A 21,521-nucleotide genomic window follows, 5' to 3' on the forward strand; every position below is an offset into this window, starting at 1 on the left:
ATCACCAATAGTAAGTTCACCATTAACCTTTTCTGATATAGAGTCTAGTGCTTCTTTGTATCCTGTTATATGTCTAGAAGATCCAATATCAATTACCCATGCTTTACTTGAGATTTCATTTGATAGTGACGAATACAATACACAATTCTTGGGATCATAGTTATCTTCTTCCCTAGTAACATTTGTACAGTTCGCTGCTTGTTTAGAATTCTCAAGACAATTAAGACAATTAGATCTGTAGTGTCCAAACTTTTCACATCTGAAACACTTTATTTTGGATAGATCTTTCTTGGGTTTCCCATTCTTTTGATTTCCTTTTTTCTTCTTGAAATGCTTCTTCTTGCCCTTATAGGAGTTTTGTATTAAGAACATGAAGTTCTTCATCTTTTGTCCTTCTTTTAGTTTTTTCTAGATTCTTCTTGAAGACAATACCCCTTAAGTTTGTTGAAGTCAAGAAGTTTATCTCTGACACTTATTCCCTGTGCAAAAGTTTTCCATGAATTTGGTAATCCATCTATAGCCATCAGTGTTAGTTCCATATCACTAATGATGGTTCCTATACTTGAAAGTTCATCTCTTATGCTAGCAACCCTTACGAAGTAAGAATCCACTGATTCTTCTTTCTTTATTTGTATGTGATTTAGTTGCCTTGTTGACCTCATATGCATTTAGTAGTGCATTCATCATAGCAAATGGTGTTTGATGTTTTGTAAGCATGGGTACGATCTCATTTTCCACTCCATCTAATATGATTTGAATGGCTTTCCTATTTCCTTTGATCCAAAAGGATTTTTGAAGTTCATCTGTAGGTTGTTTGGATGTTGATTCAACAAATTGGTTTACATCATTTTCTTCAAGAATCATCATGATTCTGAATTTCCGGTCATCAAAGTGTTCTTTCCCATCAAACCTGTCCTCGGGTCTAATTGTGTATGCCATTGAAAATAGGAGATAGATGCTAGATATATATAAAGTCTGATTACTAAATTTTGCAAAGCCTAGGTTTGACTACCAGAGCTCTAATACCATGTAAAGTTTCTGCAAATTCTATAACTGAATCAAAGATTAGATTCGATCTTCTTTCTCTTGTTTTCTTGTTTGCTGTAAATAACTTCCAAGTATTGTCTTGAATTAAATTAGAACTATAAATCTGAAATTGTCTTTTCTTCTTCAAGATTTATTTGGGCAGCTTTGACTAAGGAGCAGACTTGATTGTTTACTTTGTGTGCTCTTAGACTTCAACCATACACATTATAAATAGAGAGACCTAGGGACATGTCCCTTCCAAAACATTCTTTAACTCATCCTAAAAGTCGACGAGTTTTCCAAGAAACAACAAGTTTTAACTATAACTTAACACAAAAGTGTTTTAGTTAAATCCAAACTAGTTCTAAGGATAGACGTCGATATCCCTAAGATCATAATGTAAAGACTTTGGATCAATCTATGTCATGTAAGAACAGATCAGACCGATCTGTTATCAGATCAGTAGGATTACAAGTTACAGAATTAACAGTTTGGAGGCTTGGTGATGGTAAATGCTAATTTATTTTCATTGGTTTTATGAAATTGTTCTATAGCAAATATTTTGTTGATGATTTTGTGGAAATTGTATACACATACAAATTAAGGGTTTTGCAGGCAAGATGGTGGCATACGATTTGTGAATATTATCAATAGTAAGGCATGATTATTGAGGTATTTTGGGCATTAAAACCCTCAGATTGCTGGTAACTTACTCAGTTCATTATGGATATGTGAAGGTAAGGGGAACCAATGTGTGAGGGCATTCATTGCAAGCTGGTAATCATTGATAGTCCATTGTTCATGGTTTAATATCATATGTGCAGCTCAGTGAAAGCATGTGACATTTTAACACAGTCAGAATCAAGCAAAGAAAGCCATAGGGGAAGACAATTAGTTACTCATAATGATGGTGCAATTGTAACAGCCACAAGTTTTTCGAAAAGGAAAGCATAGAGCCAGGTGGAATCTTGGAACATATTAAGCACCAATTCTGGTATCAATCTTCTCAAATAGGTCAGGAAATTGATTATCAATTAAATTAATTACTTGTTGATTGCAAACAGTCAATGTAATGTTCTAGTGGTAATGCATAATTGTCCCAAAAACAATGAAACCATGGGTCACGGACTTAGACTTGAAGAGTACTTGGCAAGCCTACAATTTTTGACTTCATGAGATCTTTTCATGAACTCAGAAAAGACTTGGAAAACACTCAATGACACTATGGTTTATTGGAGGAGCAAATGAAGGGTTTTAAACTTTTATACAAAAATTCCTTGTAAGACTTGGAGTATTTCAACCCATGTCATGATTTTTTCCCTTCAAATTACATGAAACCCAATGAGTTTTCGTCCTAAATATGGAGAATTTTCCTCTACAACTCGTTTGCAAAGAGTAACAAGTTAAACTTGAGAGCATAGACAAAGTGCCCGGTGAGTTGCTAAAACACACACAGTTTTTTGGCTTGCTGAGTATTTATGACTTCTACTCACGCTGAAAAACTCGCCAAAAACTCATCAAGTTTTGCCAAAAACTCAGTGAGTCTGTGTTTAAAACTCAACCGCAGTTTCAAAACAGTAGAAATGGCTTTCATTTCACCATTTCTTCACTTGTGATTTGCTCAAAGGAGGGGGAAATGTACTCTTCCAAACGCTTGCAAACTGATTTCCATCAATTTCAAGCAGATTTGAGGCAGATTTGAAGCAGATCTAAGGTGGTTTTTGAAGAAAAATCAGAATCCCAGGCAGGTTTCCTGATTTTCTATCTATGCTTTTTTAAACATTCTATTTATTTTTTGTTGCATTCAAGAAGTTCACAATTATATCAACTCCAAGAAGTTCACAATTTTATCAACTCTAAGAAAACAGTTTGATTAATAAAAGATCATTCTTAAGTAGTTAAAAATAGTTTTGAGTCGTGGGAACAAAATTTAACACTATTTTGACAAGTTTTGTTGAGTATTTCACTATTTTTTTGAAGAGTTTCTAGTTTTTTTTAAAATTGAGGTGAATTGAAGGCTTCAAGGAAAAATCGGTAATGTAAGATGAACTGAAGACTTCAATCACCTCAATTGTATATATCAATTCACAGGTTTTGACTCAATTTAATAGTGAATTCAAGATGTTCACAATTTTATCAACTCCAAGATAATTTTTTGATCAAGAGTGTATCATAAAAACCAAATATTGAGATGTGTGTTGAAGAAAATGCAAGAAGGAATATTTACAGCCCAGCATGCATGATAAAAATAGTTTTAAAAGCAAGCATATGCAGGATGAGTGTATCCTAGCACTGTATATCATCTGTCTTACTTGAAAGTCTACAGTGGTAAGACATAATAGTAGCTATCATGCATATCCAGACAGACATATATTGATCGCCTCACATAATTATTTTATTACTGTTCGCCATGAATAAGAATATTCGTGCAGCTAATTTCATTCTCATTTTTCATCAAATTGTCTCAGTACATTTTACAAATACAGATTTTGGTTGAACAATATATCATTGTGTTTCACAATTTACGTAATACAAATTCATAAAAATCAGAACTTATGAAATTTTCTAGGCATAAAAAGTAAATATTTAATTAATTCTTTACGCCAAGACAAATAATTCTTCTAAGTGCTAAATTGTAGCTGTGATCTTTGAATAATTAAGGTAGTAGATTTCTGTTCCAAAGCCAATGTCTTCATTTAACATAGAAAATCATAGTTGAGAGAATAAAGAATATTTTGTTGTCGAGTTTGACATGATTTCATATGAAATGAATGAATTGATTCACATAGAGAAAGCATACCTCTCAATTCCAATGCCTCCTTGTCAACAGTTTGTCTGTCTTTGAGACCACGTAATAGAGGTTCCTTCAGTTGCTCATCTAAGAGACAAATAATTTAAAGAATACAAAATGTCAGTTGTATAATTTGTAATTTTCAACAATAGAGAGATTGAACAGTTTTATTACATCAAAATCCCTTGGCAATAACCTTCTACCCATATTTTCTTCTAAAAATGTGAATATAATGCATAAACCTCTTACCACATCAAACTTCTAAGTAACAACATGTTGAGAAATTGTTTGGATTCCTCTTGCAATTTTTTTTCTTTTAGCTCACGGGCATTGTGTAAAACACATGGCAGAACATGAAAACCATTCAACACTTCTGAGTCTTATAAAGTACAACAGTCCCAAAATCTTCAGTTATAAAAGGCACTTAAGCAAGTGGCTGTCATGCATTAAAAAATTTCTCAAATAATTGATAAACACAGCTTCTGTTGGTATAAAATTTCTGATACAAATTTCTTATCAACTGATTGACATGCAAGGGAATAGCAATGTAGAACTAAAAATACACACAATACTAAAAACTTGATATTTTGTCCTCAAAATAAAGCCTCATTTGTCTCCGTATGATACTGATCTCAGTATAAATGCTCCTGACAATGTACGTGCAGCTGTACTAATTATTTGCGCCCTGAACTTTTGAATTCTGTCAAACATGCAACAGCAGTCATTACTTTTATTTCTAACAAATTGCTACCTAAAAACAAGCCGCTGATGTAAACTCTTACTGAGGAATTGCTTCCTTCCGAAAATCCATGATGTAATGTTCCACTCCAAGATGCAAGCCAATGTTTTCATTTATTTTAACCACTCAGCTATGAAGGTATTTTCTCAAATAGCCGGCACCATTAATGATTGCATTCTTTACCCTGACATTTTAACGAATAGTTTGCAGGTATCCTTCTTGTGAGTAGTTTCAGTTTTGCAAGACGAAGATGTTTGTTTATTTGTTTGCAATTGAACTTATAAACACAAATCCCTTGCAAAGTTGTCACTCTGCTCAAACTTAGAAAAACTCAAACGTATTCAAGCTTGGATGATATTTATCCATTAATAGATTGCTGTTTGAATATTAGCATAACAAATATTTAAATCACGTCAGATATCAATGGTTACCAATATTTGCTTGCAATTGTACTTCTAAACACAAATCCCTTGCAAATTTGTCACTCTACTCAAACTTAGGAAAACTCAAAACACATTCAATCTTGGATGATATTTATCCATTAATAGATCGCTGTTTGAATATTAGCATAGCAGAAATTTACATCACATCAGATATCAATGGTTAGCAATATGCCAACTATCAATAACCAGATAAGTACCATGGAAGTGCTCCTTTGTTGTTCACGTCCAATAAAGGCTCCAGAAAGTTTCCCTATGTCTTTAGCAGCCAGAATAATGATGTTGCAGACTGAAAAAGCATCCAAAGACATGGACGGACCTTTCCTTAGTGCTGTGCTTTATCAATCCTCAATGCCTAACTATATTGCAAGATATGCTCAGCCCATAGATCTTAAATACCAGGGCAAACACTTTAAATGTTTCAATAATATGATACTTGCCAGTAGCATCTTCAGGAGAATAGTTCAGAAATTAAGAAACTTCAACATTTGAATGCACTATATGGCAGTAAAGAAATAACCTCTTGCTCAAAGGAAATCAAAGTATCACCAAAGATTATTTTCAATATTCACTCGCCTCATGTAAGGAATTATCAAGATTAGAACTCCATACAAATTGGCATGACTCCTTACAAAATCAAACAATTCAAGAAACCCTCACCAAATATCACTGCACAAACACCAAGCTTGGCCTCTAAACAGGACCAACTACAAACCACCTTGGAGAGATCTCTTACCCTCAAAGATGATGGTTTCATAGGACTTTTCCATCTCCCAAGAGCTCTCAAAACCAAACCCTGCAAAATACCTTTCCTCAAAATCCTCACGCACCCCAAAATGGCACCAAATATCAATTATATACTTCCCATAATCCAAAGCCAAAGTGGAGAATTAAAAATAACATTTCATTTTATTTAATCCTCAACTCCCAAACTCCGCCCCCAAGATGAAAATCAGATTTTAATAAACCTTAAAATATTTGATTTCTTCTTCACTTGGATACACAAACCAAAGTCGCATTATAAACTTCACCCTTTTAATATATAATTCTTTTTAGCTCCAAAAATGACCTTTTCATTAATATAATAAAAAATTGAGACTTCAGGTCCCTGCATTATGCATCCACAATTTAAAACTTCTAATCACAGTTCTAATGAGTCATTATACTCAGGTGCTTGTAAAATAATTTGATATTATTTAGACATCTTCAATAAAAATAGTTAAAATATACTGTCACAGCACCGAGTTTGCGAAATTTGTCGAAAAATGTTGGAATTGATATCTGATCACACCGAAGTGATATTAATGTAGAATAACAATAGGCACAACCAATCAATCAACTTACTATATTTAGACGGCCTCTCCAAGATTATTGGACAGCACGCTAGAAGTGAAAAACTACTTTTGAAAGATGCATATGAGTCCTCCAAAGTTCCAAACCACCTGAGCTCACTAGTAATATCAAATAACTCATCAAACAAAATAGACATCAATTGGGAAACACAAAGTCTGCAGAGTAAGGGAACCCTAAAATGAGAAAATTACACATGATCTCACCAAATTTCCTTACTCCTCTCCAATACTTGCTCAAACTCCTATTAATCCTCCCAAAATACCTGAGATATTCCCCTCTTTTCTTTCAGAAAATAAATGGATCAATTACCTCTTATACACTTACTACCTTCTAAAAACTCACACTCCCTTTCAAATATTCAACCATTACCTTCATACAATATTTTGTATGGCTAGGTTTTCATAGGGGTTAAAGCCTAGATCATATGAAATCAAACCTCCCATTTTTGAGTAGCCATTTATTACTATTACATGGTATGATCAACTATTGCTAGTCTAATTCCTCCAAAATTAACAACAAATATTTGGTGGTAAATTGGTAATGACCTCAAATTCCAATCTCTTATTTCAAACTGAAATTTTAAATTACTATTTATCGGAATGTCAAATCTAAAAATTACCACAAAAACCAAACATTGAAACACGTATCAATCCTGAATGAATCCATGCCATCTCCCCTCATCCATCTATTTGTTGCTCTATTTGATAAAATGAATACGTTGATTGAAAACAAAGATGACAATGCATGACTGATACATGAGTAAATTAGATTTTTTTTGACACATGAATTTATTAGAAAAAGACTAAAGATTCTTTGTCAACCAAGGATTAGAGTCGAATTGACTAGATCATATTACTTTCCTTGATAATACATAATCTTTATCAAGGACCTCACGGTTGCCAAGAGGAACACAACCATCAAACAATTGATTCTGATAAGTAGTCACAAGCAACAAACAATTAATACATAGTCAAATAACCGATATTACCATAGCATAATAATAGTCACTGTATACATACTATGCCATCCCCCACAAAAGAAAATGCAGTCTTCCAAAGAACAAGTAAATATAAAGTAATATTAGGAAAGACTTTCCAAATTCAATATGATACTATTAGGAAGACCTATAGACAAACTTGGAACAGTATTTTGCCAACAGGACCATGAGAGTACTTGGCAAATCAAATGAGTATGGTGGGGCTCTAGGGACAACTTCCCCAGTAGGTTTAAGGGTCTAAAAACAATATTGACAGAGCCAAAAGTAAAAATTTCGGAGTTTTTAAGCAACATATGCCAATATGTAAATAATTCTTCACACCAACTTCTTTCCACAGTAATTATAATTGACTAAAAAAATATGTATGATTGTTGGTGCTAATGCCAGGAACCCTATCAATGTACACTAATTTCGATAATTATCGAGTTTTGCAGGGTTGTATGGTGGAAGCAAAAGGAAAAGGCAACAAGTCAATATCAATGCAAAGAGTTTGTTGTACGATGCAAAGATGTCATCATAAATGTTACCAAATGCAATTACAAACTCACCTCATTATGCAGCATGGACTCTTGGTCATATGATGTATGAGAACCATGTGTAGGATTATACAGTTTAAGGAGAAAAATGTATGTAGCTATATAATGTAGCAGATGAAAGTGCATGTTAATGCACTGCAGAATAAGAATTTGCAAGCACAGATGACGCAAAGAAGTTGAAGCCATACAATATTGAGATATTCAATATAGTTTAAATTTTCAATGTAATAATTTGAATTTTCAATATAATATTTGCTCCTTTTCCATCCCAATCTTTCCTTACATTCTAATTTTCTTTTCCTTTTTTTTCAAAATTTTCTAATGTAGTTGATTTGACTTAGTGACAAGTGTCTGACTGCTCTATAGGTTAAATATTTTACTCTTGGTATGTTGAGGAATCATGTTTGTAACTTTGCATTCTTTTTCAAACTTGGATACCTCTTGGAACTATCGTCCTTTACAAGCATGGATTGTGTTTGGCACACATAAGTTATCCACTTTTCCAGGACATTCTTCCTTGGCAGCTAATCATTACACAGTCCTTGTCTTCATCAAAATTAGTATTTTCAATAAAATTAAAACTTTAAAAAAATTGTCATAATCCTCCATTTGCAAATGAAATAGGATACATAGAGAATTTGTTTAATCCTCTGAACATGATTGTAACTCCAATAATTTATTTTTTTGTTTGTTCCGTTGGATCTTCATTCTCTGTCCATTCTTCCTGGGAGTTCAAATCAACACATACACACATATATATTCCAACCCTAGTTCTTAATTAGAGATTGAATTCTTTTAACATTTCTGGTGAGGTTTGAACAAATGCTACCAATAAACCATGACCCAACAATGCAGCGCATGCTTTCTTCCTTAATGAAATGGCCACAAAGTTTAACAAGAATGTGTGCATTTTGATAATTGCCTGATGTCCCATTAAAAATCCAAGTACCTTAATACCTTGTCGATCTGTACACACTAGTTGAAAAGTTGTAAGCCAACTGGTCAACTTGCCCAAACTTTTTCAACTGTAATCTGAATGTACATCCACACCAAAATCACGATCAACAATTGTATTACTGAGATTACTTCCAAGGATCTCCATATTAACTACCATCGGTTTCTTTGTCAATCGATCACTTGTTTGCCTGGCAATAATCTTTCACGTATTGGATCCTAACTGTCACTTTTGATTGGGTTTACATTTTGCTCTGTTTATTGACACCTCTTGGGACTCATATCAAAAAGCTCCTTTGGTCTCCTATTTGTAAAGGGTATTTTAAGAGGGATCACCAAAAATGAGTGAATCTCAAAACATTAGGATTATATGGAGGTGGGGATTGCTTCATTCTTTGACATGCATTTTTTCTCAAGGATAATTTTCTAACAACCTATTGCTACATCTACTTGCTCCTATTCATGAATACGTGTTCTCAACTGTTTTGATGCCATAGTTAAACCAATCTTTCTAGGGCAAGCTTTGATGTCTTGTCCAAGAATGCCACACATATGGAGTTTCCATTAATTGTTAACACTTGGATGCTTAACACTAAACCCTTCACAAATGTAGATATACTCCCACAATCTAGGATTAGCCATATCATATCAACATGCTTCCAATACGAAGAATTTGGGTTTGTTTCAAAATGGGATCAGCCCAAGGAACTAGAACTAGCTGCCTTTGTAATTCCTATGGCAACACAACCAAACAATCTTGTTCTGTTTTTATCTTCTCGGTTTGCTATGAAATGGAATCACCCCATGGAACTAGAATAATAAGTTGAAAACAAAACAAGATAGTTTGTTTGTAAAACCAAATTAAATAGCGCCAAAAAAAAAACTCAATTTACAAAAAACTTCTTCTAGAATTTCCATAGAAACATAAAGGCTTTTCCCATATGCATAGGAATAACAGTGCAACTGCTTTCAAACATTCAATAATGATACAAACCATCTTCGGCTCTATTTTTTAATGACAAGCAAGAATGAAAGTTCAGTAACAAAGAATGGTTTTCATTATCTCCAATCAAAATGAGGTACAATTGGTTTGTTTCAGTGTCTCAACTGGTTTAGATCAACTTTAAGAGTTAGGGATTCATTTTGGTTTGATTTGGTCAAAGTCAAAGGATGAAAACAATTTTAGGAAAAACAAAATGTATTTGAGAATTTCATCCAGACACTCTTCAGTTCATCCCAAGTTGGTCACGACTCTCCTAAGTTCTATCTGGGTTCGCCCAAGTTCATTTAGGATAACCTTACAAAGAAATTTACACCCCTTGGCCAGATTAAGAATCACACTATTCTGAGACTCAAATTCGATATGAATCAGACCCACTTTGGAAGCAAAATTTATTACATAGCATAAAGCTGGCAAGTTCCTTGAAAGCGTTGAATGATTGAATCCCATATGTAGAAAAGTTAAGAGTTGAAAGGAGAGATAAATGGAACATTTCAGCAAAAAAATTCCCATTGTATGTTACCCAGTCTTCAAAACAACCCAAATTAACCGTTTAGGACTTTTCAACTCATATTGGGATAGCCAACCCTTTTTAAATTAAAAATTACTGTTATGTTTATGAAAAAAATAGTGAGATTCACCATACCAGAGCCCATATAATAAGCACACAGTAAAAGACGATTCTGACTTAACTAGTATTTGTCAAAATATTCTATTTACAAACACATGCAAATTACATATGATTGTGTCCAAATTAAGTTTAAACTATGGTTGTGCAACCTATTCAAAAGCAACTGCATACCAAATCATAATAAACAACAAATATATTCGTGAGTTGAAGCATCTGTATTGGGGAAGTGGCAAACCTGCAATGAGTTCTTTGGAAGACCATGACCAGAAAGTTGGTATAGAAACCGGAATACAACTGAAGAGATGATCTTTTTTATCAATTTTGCCTTTTCCTACTACCATATCCCGCTCCGAATCATCCGGTTGATGTTCACTTCTGGATAACTTTTTATTTCCTGCCGTGTCTGACATCCCATTGGACGCTACTGTCGGTTGACCTTCTGTCCCTTTCAAATCTTTATGATATACATGCTGCTGCTCCAAATGCTTAGATTCGGCAAGTTTATACTCATGCTGAAAATGCATATCTGACTTTTTTTCGGACACAGATGCGTTGGGTACTTCAAACGTTGCCTCAGCTTGACCATTTTTGTCATTAAGAGTGGAACTGCTACCGGAAGGTGGAATTGTAAATTGGTCTAGAGTCATTTCTAAATTTGAGAGACGTGGATCTTGTTCTTGTTCTTCTGCTTGTGGGGATTCACTACCTCCATACAGATATGGAGCACTTTTTGTCGTTTCTGAAGTTGTAGAATTTGTTTGTTTGAATTCTACATTGCCTATTGAATATGTGTGAGTTGATTTTGTTGTAGTGGAAGTGTGGGACCTTATATTCTGAATACTGACTTTGTGCTGCTTTTCTGTTTGATATGGTAGCTTTTCCGTGAATTCTTTCACATCGGCTGCAAGAACATGGAAAAGAAGCATCGTCAATCATTAGCCTAAGATAATAAAGAAAAACATGTTATAGGATCATATACAGGCAGTCGGGACGTTAAGAGGAAGGAAAATGACGATAAAAGATAGTCGGAAAACCCACAGACGGATGAATCCTTCAGGCGTACGCATTGGATTAAGAAGTGGAAAGAAAATAGGGAATAGGGCTACGTCTTAACTTAATACTCATTACGGTTGGCTTAAGATTAGGATGAAACTAGAAAGTGACGACTTCTTTCAACATAAGCTACAAGGAAGAACATCGGATTTATAGGGAAATCAAATCAAAAAGGAATTTCTTCCAGTTGACTGACTCTTGTACCGGACGATAGAGCCAGCTAAACTCCAGCAATAATAATATGAAACATATTCGTTTGCCAAATCGCCAATCCACAGCTATCAACTGTTCTCGGCATGCTACGATCAAAAGAAGTTCTCTGAATAAGGGACTACTTTTTAATGTTCGCTGACTTCAAGCTTTTATATTTATGATGGGTTATATTGATAGAGTCAACTTCATTGCGGGCATAACTTCGAACGCGAGAAGTTTTTTCTCTAGTTTAGAACTCAGTCTCGAGCAAATGTAGTTTCTTTCATGATCAGGTGTGCTATTTATATTCTATTTGCGTAATTTACTGCCTTGATTTTGAAAGATACATGTAAACAAAAAAGGTTGTAGCTTTCAGATCACAACCCAGCGTGCAATCACAAGAAATGCAGCGCAAACGATAGCAATTTTTTCTACATTAAACTTTGAAAAGTTGATCTGGCAAGACAATCAATGAATTAACTTGGGAAACACCCTCTTAAAAGTCTCATTTATATATTTCTCTAGAACTGTGTGAGCAGGTCGATATGGCACCACTGTAATTGACAAGCTTGATTTTGAAATATTTTTTAATATCAAAAGTAATGGGCAATTCACAACTGCCAGATCACAATCAAGCACGCACTCCTGAGAAACGCACTGCAAATTATAAGGCAATTTTCTTAATTAAAATTTTAAAACTTGATATGGCAAGGCGACGACTTAACTAAGAAAACGCCCTCCTACTAGTCTTATTGACGTAGTTCCCAAGAAAGTTGAAAAACTTTCGAGTGCATTAATATGACACCTTAGTTTCATATTTCTATTTTACAAAGCCGTTATGTTTTCGCCTTCTTCGTCACCTTTAAATAAGCTCCGTGAATTAGAAACAGATGCGGCTGTTCGAGCACTAGAAAAAGCAGGAGTGTCTAGCTTACTGGTACGTCATGTCTACAATGTGGCTCTGTTTTTACACACACAATCATATATGCATTTTATACATATCATCAGTCCACTCATGATGCGATTAGTATTGATTTGTGCAAAACTTGCATGCATATGATATATCTGTGTCACAAAATGGAAAGAAAAGGACAGAGAGAGACCATCATCTTTGTCAGAAACATTCAGCCGGTAATCCAACTTGGCATTTTCTGCAATTGTGTGGTCTTCGTCTAGACCAACTTCATTTACTGTTGTAGTTTTCTCTCCATTGTTTTTTAACAGGCTCCCAGTTTCAATACTTGTAGCTGATTTCTGGTGGAGGGTGTCAGCCATTCCTAAATTAGATTCCGAGTGCATTGTGTTTGGTATGCTTTCTGCCTGCTTTCCACTCTCTCTCTGAGAAGTTTCAATGGCATCACCAGCTTTTGCACCTGTTACAGTAGGAGACTATACAATTCAAAAAGTATTTTTCGCCATCGATAAGTGATAGACAAAAATGGGGCATAAAACATTCATTGAAATAATTCGATGGCTGCAGAAATATATCTTAACATTCTTTAAAAGCATTAAAAGGTAATTATTAAGCTTCAGTATCAACATAAATGCATGCAAAGGAATCAAATTTGTGCGGTTAGGAAAAAAAGAGACCAAATGTCTATGCACTTGTATTAGAACCCTGAAAGATATAGGTAACCACCAATATAGTTTTTTCGCATGTTACAGTTAAACAATTACATTTAGAAAAGGCACGCAATCCATTCTATCCGATCAGAATAAAATTCGCTACTGGGATTACTATTGATTTGTGCAAGACTTGCATGCATATGATATATCTGTGTCATAAAATGGAAAGAAAAGGACAGAGAGAGACCATCATCTTTGTCAGAAACATTCAGCCAGTGATCCAACTTGGCATTTTCTGCAATTGTGTGGTCTTTGTCAAGACCAACTTGATTTACTGTAGTAGATTTCTCTCCATCATTCTTTAGCAGGCTCCCAGTTTCAATACTTGTAGCTGATTTCTGGTGGAGGGTGTTAGCCATTCCTAAATTAGATTCCAAGGGCATTGTATTTGGTATGCTTTCTGCCTCCTTTCCACTCTCTCTCTGAGAAGTTTCAATGGCATCACCAGCTTTTGCACCTGTTACAGTGGGAGACTATACAATTCAAAAAGTATTTTGTGCCATCAAAAAAATTTTGGGGTGGGTTCGGGTTCATTTTGGGTTTGTCCGTACAAGAAATTTTTTACTTATTAAAAATGTGTGTGCGCGCGCGCGCGCGTGCTGCAACATACCAGTTCATACACCACTATGCTAATCTAAAACAATTTAGCAAATTCAACCACCACATATATTAATGATTTGTTCAAATGGCATGACAAAATGTAAAAATATACCACCATATGAATGTTTTAGTTCAAAACTTTAGTCTTTAAAACAACAATGTCAACATTACTGATCAGTAATTAGTAATAAGTCATAGGCTCATATGTGATCAAATATCAATGTATCATCAAAAATCATCAAAGAATTCATCATCATTAGGCAATTGCTGATTAGAAGCATAATTAGTACCACTAGCGTCAGCGGTCTCAACCGTAGCCTCAGGATCAAATCCATTGGTACAATCTGTCTCAGGATCACCATCTTCAATCGCAAGTGCAACAAAGTGGACTTCCAACTCCATGGCCTCTAGTTCGACATCCCATTGTTTTGCCTCCCCCTTTTTGTACGTATTATCTTTGTGAGTTGTGAGCCTCAAGTTTGAATGCACAAACACCAAGTTATCTGCTTTCTTGGAGTTTAGTCGGTTGTGTTTTATTGAGTGGATGAAGGAGTATGTGCTCCAATTTCTCTCAGATGATGATGAACTAGCAACCTATCAAAATTTACAAATTTACCAACAAGAAACTAGAAATTAGAGTTTTTAATATTTACCAACAAAAAACTAATAATTAGAATCTTAAGATTATAAAACTAACCTATGATAAAATTTTGATGACAATGGGCTGCAAGCGTTGGTATTTTTGTCCATGGAAGTACCACCATTTATGAGCATCGGCATTGTTTTGGTCTTCAAGAGCATCAATCCACAACCATTAGTGCTCACAAAACTCATAAATTCAGACCTCACTACAGGTCGTAGGTGCTCAGGATAGAGTCTTTGGAGGGTTGTCTTGTACCCTTGAGCAACTTCAGGATCTCTATATGGGGGAACCCTAGTGGTACTCCTCTTGAGGACTAATTGGCTATAGAACCTGAAACTCAATGCAAAGGCAAGCAAATGTAAAGGGGTAGTCATTTTGTTCCATCCCTCTATCATGATTAACTATAGCTCCTTGAAGAATATTTCATCGGGATCTTGCTCTTTTTCATTTATCATATTTCTAATGTCCTCAATCATGGAGTCAATGCCATCATATACCTCACCCAAGCAAGGCCTATTCATGTCAGTGTATAGGATCATGCTCAATAGAGGCTCAATGATCTTTAGAAGGTACTCAGCACGATACCACCAAGATTCATTTAGTATCAATCCCCTTATGGAAGTTGCTTTATCAGTATTAGATTGCCTCCATACAGTCCAATTAGCATTGGTTACCATTCTAGTCAATGTGTCTTTAACCTTGATAAGGCGCCTCAAAACAATGGTGTTGGAGGCAAAGCAGGTCTCAGCAACCTATTTTAAAATCAAAACTAGATTAAGAATTTGAAAACATAGAAAGTTTACTAAAGTGGCTAAATTTGTAAAACATGTTTAAATTTTAAACAATTCAACTTATCTTCAAGAGCTCTAATTTCAAAAATTGTCTAAATATGGTTTGAGTAATATGGCGGTTCGTGACAAACATTTGGATCTCTTGTGCCTCTTTATACATTCTTTTTATCCACTCAATCCTAGTGCCAATTTTTTTCAGCATTACGTTGAGTGAGTGCACCGCACAAGGTGTCCAAAAAATGTATTCATACCGCTCCCCAACCAATAAGCCAGCAGTCCTACAATTCTTCACATTGTTAGTTATTACTTGAACAACATTTTGAGGGCCAACTTGCTCGATAGCTTGGATGAGAATGTTTGCAATGAAAGGACCATCCTTTACCTCTCCTTCACAACCCACTGCTTTTAGAAACATTGCACCTCTTGTAGACACTGCAAGAACATTCACCAAAGGACAGTTCCTTGAATCTTTCCATCCATCTGATACTAGTTTCACACCTGTTTCGGCCCATGCATCCTTGATGGGAAAAATGGCATTCTCTACACTGGCCACCTCATCATCAAATACAGTGGTGCATACCTTCTCATACCCAAGGCCCTTAAAACCATTTGGAGCCTCATTAATTGCCCTCACCATGTATTGCCAATACCATGAGCGAACAACATTAAATGACAATCCATTTGCAAAAACGCATCTAGCTATGGCTTGATCAGCAATGTTTCTAGCTTCATTTTGGAATGATGATTCCAAGGATCTCACTACTCGTTTACTTACAATCTGTTTTTGAGAAGGACGCAAGAATGTATGGCCCTCTGTAGGTGGTTCACTAGGAGTGGTAGTTGAAGACATAGATGATGTTTTTCCTTTCTTTAGAGGCCTATCACTTTCCAATGGATGTGAAGAATTTGCCCTCCTAACAGCTTCCTCTGCTTGCTTCTGTTCTTGAATATATTTGTTTACGATGTGATTTGGACGGAAAGTTTTAAGTAGCACTCCATTTACTCTTGGCTTCCCGTTACAAAATTTGATGCCTTTTTGAGGAATAAAGCACAAATGTGTTTTTACTCTACTATAAGAGCTACTAAATTCCTCTCTACAATGGCTAGAAATCCACACATAAACTCCTCCACCTGACATTTGTCGAATCATTTGCACACATCTCCAAAGTGGGGAACATCTGTCAATTTTGAAGTTGGGGTTATTGACAATAGATGCACTTGCAACCATGATAGAATCTACAAAAAAATACACAACAAATAAAACATAAAATTAAAAATCAAAAAAACTATTGTCAAGCTGTAATGGATTCTTAGTATCTATCAGTAACTTTAGAATGAAAAAACTAAGACCAATTCAAATCCAAGAATCTCAAAAACAATAAACAATTTTTCTTAAATTTCTACTATCATAGTTAATTCCTCTTAATTTTAATATATATTATATGCTAAGATTCAAGAACAATTTAAGAGAAATATGAAACTATCATCCATAAACAACTATCAAACTGAAACTATGATGCATAAACTGGTTGCCAACAATATATTATATTTGCTTACCTCCTTTTTGATCTCAGGAATTGGAAAAGAAATCGTTGACTCTCTACTATTGTTTTACTGAGTGACTTGATGAAGGAGATGTGATTACCGCTAGCAGAAGCAGAAGTAATCGCCTCAAATCACGGGTCTTCCTCAACCTCTGATGTCAAAAGAAACCGTTGCCTCAACCTCCGTTTCAAAGCATATTGCCCCTCCATTGCAAATAGCTCTCCATGCCAGTGGCGCAAGTAAACTATAATATCAAAACATGAAATACAGGCATAGCTGTGTAACAGTGTAAGTAATAATAACCCTTTAGGGTTAGCTCGATCACGCAAAGAAATGAAATTATAATAAAGTTCTAATCTTATAAACGAAACAAAGTTCAAATGCCTTTTTTGGATTATTAAAACATTAAAAAAAGTTAATGTTTTTTGTTGCCCGCCCAAAGTCGCTCCAAAGTCGTTGGCATTCTTCCCGGGCTCTTCCATCAACCACGGCATTCGCTGTAAATTCTCCAAAATTCGTCCAAGGTGCGAAATATAGAACCCATAGGGAATTCGACAGGCAAATCACAAATTTGATACAAATGAGAACCAACTATGAATTTGGGCGAATCGAATGTTGACTTTCAGCTTTCTAGAGCGAATATGGTAACTTAGAACAAATGACATGATTGTACGATATTGAGAGCGCATTAAGCCGACCATATAACATTGCCAAGTTAGTAATGTTATCGTGCAACATAAATTAGAACTTGGGCGAGCGCATATAGTGCTGCCAAAGAAATGGTATGGTCATACATTGCGGGAGGAGGATGTTAGTGATAATTATAAGATTTTGAGAGAAAATATTGTTATTGCCATAATGAAAATCTATCGTTGCTTCTTGAAGAATAACGGCTGAGTATTTATTGTTCAAAAAGTGGTGGACCTTAGATAAGGATGTGCTGCATCGAATATAGACATTGAAGAGTCATTTTGTTTGCGTGCTGTGAAAGATTTTAGTAGAGCCATTTAGAGAAGTTAAGGTGGAACCATGGCAAAAGGGATATTTGTAGAAAAATATTGTGACTGCTGATGTCCTTACAATGTTATTTTAAGACTTCAAAGAACAGCGGTGACTGCTGAAGCATGGCCATTTCTTGACTTATATTGCATGAGATTTGCTTCTTGAATTCACCAATCATCTGGCTACACTGCTATCTATGCACAGGAATGACTTGGCAATGATTGAAACCAAGTTATATTAATCAAGAATATTTCTTTAAATCTGCAGCAAGTGCCAAGAACAATATCCTTTAAAGTCGGAAAATCATGGCATGCTACAAGAAATGACAGCTTTTAAACAAGAAATTGCAAGCATCTCTGCTTCATATATAATAGGAAGCTACTGTGCCAGTGTACAGAGTAGATAAACGAATTTTCATTAGTTTCAGGAAGTAAGGTGCCCTGTTGTAACCGATTCCTACCATGAATCATTCAACCCTGTGATGAAGAATTCTCAAAATTGCATGAGTTCACTAAGGAACCAAATAACAGTATTACTGCCTGATCCTGTCCATACTGCTTATCTCGTAACCTTTGATACAACTGTCAGTGCTCAAGGAAAGAAGTTATTCTGGAGCTGCCCATGCAATCAAGAAAACTAATGTATTTTCAGAATGAACATCTGACAAAATGCACATTGAAACATGGAAACAAGTACCAGCTTTTTAAGTAAATGCATACAGGAGTATAAAACTGAAACATGGTAAAAAAACTGAAGAGTGTAGAAAAGTAGCAGACTGGGATTGTTGAATTAAGTCAAATTGCTGTTACAGTTTCCTGGACATTGTGTTGGTTGATTGGTTGCTAAATTTTGCTGGAAACAATTTTCTCATCAGTAATTCACGGTTTAGTAGTCACTTGCTGTACATTTTAGAAGGGAAACTCTGAATTCTTTGTCACTGTCAGACTGATAATGCAACACTCAAGACTGCATGGACTGCGAGTTAGCATGGAATCACAAAAAAAAATCAAAAATCAGAATAACAATGCAAGCAGAAAATAGTCCTCAATAAACTTATGTAAAAGTTTGACAAAATTACTATGTGGAAAAGGAAAACTTAGTGCATCAGATTTGGTGGAAGAAACAAAATGAAGACAATTTCAGATCAGATAAGTGATCCTTTTCCAAAAGAATTCAATGATACATTAAATGGTAATCTGCCAAGGGACTTGCAAATAGAAAAGAAAGTAGGGAATTGATTGTATGTAATTGGATTAAATTGAAGTCTATGAGTTTTACGAATGGCATTCTCTCTATGTTGTAAGAATTAGATTCATATTTGTCCAAAGTAGAGCAGTCAGATTAGAGGCTTCTGAATTGGGTTTCGCAGCCCTCAATGTTTGCCTTGGTCTAGCATAGATTATTGGAACATCCCTGTGAAAACTATAATGTCCCCAATTTAGCAGGTTCCAATGCTTGGCGATGTTAGTTCATCATCATGACCCTCGTGAGCTGACACTGTGTTTTGAGGGTCTCAATGGAGAGAGTTGCTATTTATACTAAGTCAGTTCTAGCATGGTTTCTATTTTTAGCAGTACAATTGAGGCACCCGGTGACTTGACTTCTTCAATGGTTGACTGGATTAATTAATGAGTTTCATATTGTGAGTTATTTATTAAATCTACCTTAATGAATAATTTTAGTACTATATTGTTCTAATTTGAAAGTGTGAAGTTGAAGTCTCTTCAATGAAAAGTGTAACCAAGAAGCTAATGGGGATTTTGGTGTGAGAGAGAGAAGCCATCTTTCACTTTTTAATTATAAAAGACTTCTCACATAGAAATTGATCCATCCTATTGTCAATTGCATTTTATGAAATTGAGAAATTTGAGGGGCTTGAGCATTGGGAATTTGGAGAAGTCTAATTCCTTCATTAATTTGCACTTTGAGCTAGAGCCAATGAACAGTGAGTTCTGATTATATTTGCTATCAAACTGATGTTGTATATCAATTTGATACTTTATCTGGTCTGAAATCGAAGTCCAAGAGAAGGGGTTTTAACTTTTATATAAGAAATTCACAGTTGTAGCTGAAGATTATTTGAAGGTGTTTACTATATTTTTGGGCGCACCTATATTACTGATTCATGGTCATTATTATTGCCATTGAAGGGTAGATTTGTGGGCTGCGATCATCACTTTTGGGCAGCATTTGAGGTCACTGCCAAAGCGATCTGTTGCTGGATGAGACATGGAGACTCTTAGCAGTGTCAATTCTAGACTAGCTGCATTGCATATTTAAGGCTGTCATATGTTGGTTTTGACATGGAAAATTATCTACCCCTGCTACTAACTTGACACCATATTCAAGTTCTGAAAATTGTTGTTCATCTATAGTTTATGACTCTAATAATTGCACATGCCATTGCATTTGAGATATTAAGAAAATATCCATAGTAATTCAAATTGCATATCATTTATTTTCAATTTCATTATTATGTAAGCAACTCTATTATTTGAAAATTACGTATCCATAAAACAAAAAAAATTGCAAAAACATTCAAAAACAAAAACATCTAGCCAGCACAGTTCTAAAGTGAGACAACAAGGCTCTTACAGTGGTTTTAGGGTGGTTTCCTGTCAGCCCACAGGGAAACTAGATTTGTTATGGCACAAAGGTTCATACATGGCATGCATTATACCTGCAAGGTAAGAACTTCACCACCAAGTGATAGAGAGTCTAAGATCCAGTTTGGCAGCATAGGTGACAGGGATGCTGGTGTTTCTAGAGGTTCTTGTAGTATAGGTTATAGGGATGCTAGTACAGGTTCTGACATTGATAGAGAGGCTAGGGAGACACTGAGAGACCTTACACATGGTCAGCACCATGTTGCCAATGTACTACAACAGCTATTTGAGATTTTGCAACGCCTTTCTCTCCCAAGAGAACTAAGTAGAGATTGAGGTACCAAGAGTATATCAGTCATCTCACGGGTCTAGAGTTGAGGTCAGGATTGACAAGACTGCACATACAGCTGTATATGATAGGCCATAGAGGCCTACTTTTTTGAGACCTGAGTCTGACTGGCAAGTACTAAGACAAAGGTTGTGCCATTTGTTGATGATGTGGTGGCACAATATGTTGAGTGGGATGCTCTACCCCAAGCCATCAAGCGAAATCTGAAATTTGACAAGTTCTTGACACAGTAGAGGTAGGCTGGCACCTAAGAGGCAGTGGCCTAGATAGACTAATCTGAAGCAGGCAACCATGATGACCTTGACTTACTTTGATGGTGGTGGGAAGGTTATAGCACGAGCTTGGATACATAAGCTCGACATTTATCTCTCTTTGCATCCCATGACTAAGGAGGGTGCCATTCACTTTGTTGTGTTGCATTTTGGATGGGATATCTCATGACTAGTGGTACAATGGGCTAGTTTCACTACATCATGACCAAACAGTATCTTGGAGTAATGGCTGGTAGAGAGATTTGATATGAAGGACCCTAAGACTTACATCAAAGAGCTGGCACAATTGAGACAAATAGGGAACCTTGAGGCATTTATCAACAAGCTACAACAATGGTGTACAACATTTTAGAAAAGAGACGGGTTATGTTATTT

General features: G+C 35.4%; 1 protein-coding gene across 11 annotated transcripts in view; it reads right to left on the minus strand.

The window, feature by feature from the left end:
• The window catches only part of LOC149530983 (uncharacterized), a 197,301-nt gene that overhangs the window by 69,955 nt on the left and 105,825 nt on the right, over positions 1 to 21,521 (minus strand). For 6 of the 11 annotated variants that reach the window (XM_089811857.1, XM_089811855.1, XM_089811856.1 and 3 more), the window contains 4 exons: positions 13,526 to 13,795; positions 12,816 to 13,085; positions 10,703 to 11,368; positions 3,827 to 3,904 (listed from right to left, as the gene is read on the minus strand). In XM_089811857.1, coding sequence (XP_089667983.1) covers positions 3,827 to 3,904; positions 10,703 to 11,368; positions 12,816 to 13,085; positions 13,526 to 13,795 — 1,284 coding nt within the window. The remainder of the gene's footprint in view (positions 1 to 3,826; positions 3,905 to 10,702; positions 11,369 to 12,815; positions 13,086 to 13,525; positions 13,796 to 21,521) is intronic. The other 5 variants (XM_089811859.1, XM_089811861.1, XM_089811858.1 and 2 more) reach the window with 2 other exon arrangements.

The sequence above is a fragment of the Cupressus sempervirens genome, chromosome 11 (assembly GCF_028749045.1).
Source record: "Cupressus sempervirens isolate cs-2001-9-10 chromosome 11, ASM2874904v1, whole genome shotgun sequence".
NCBI lineage: Eukaryota > Viridiplantae > Streptophyta > Pinopsida > Cupressales > Cupressaceae > Cupressus > Cupressus sempervirens.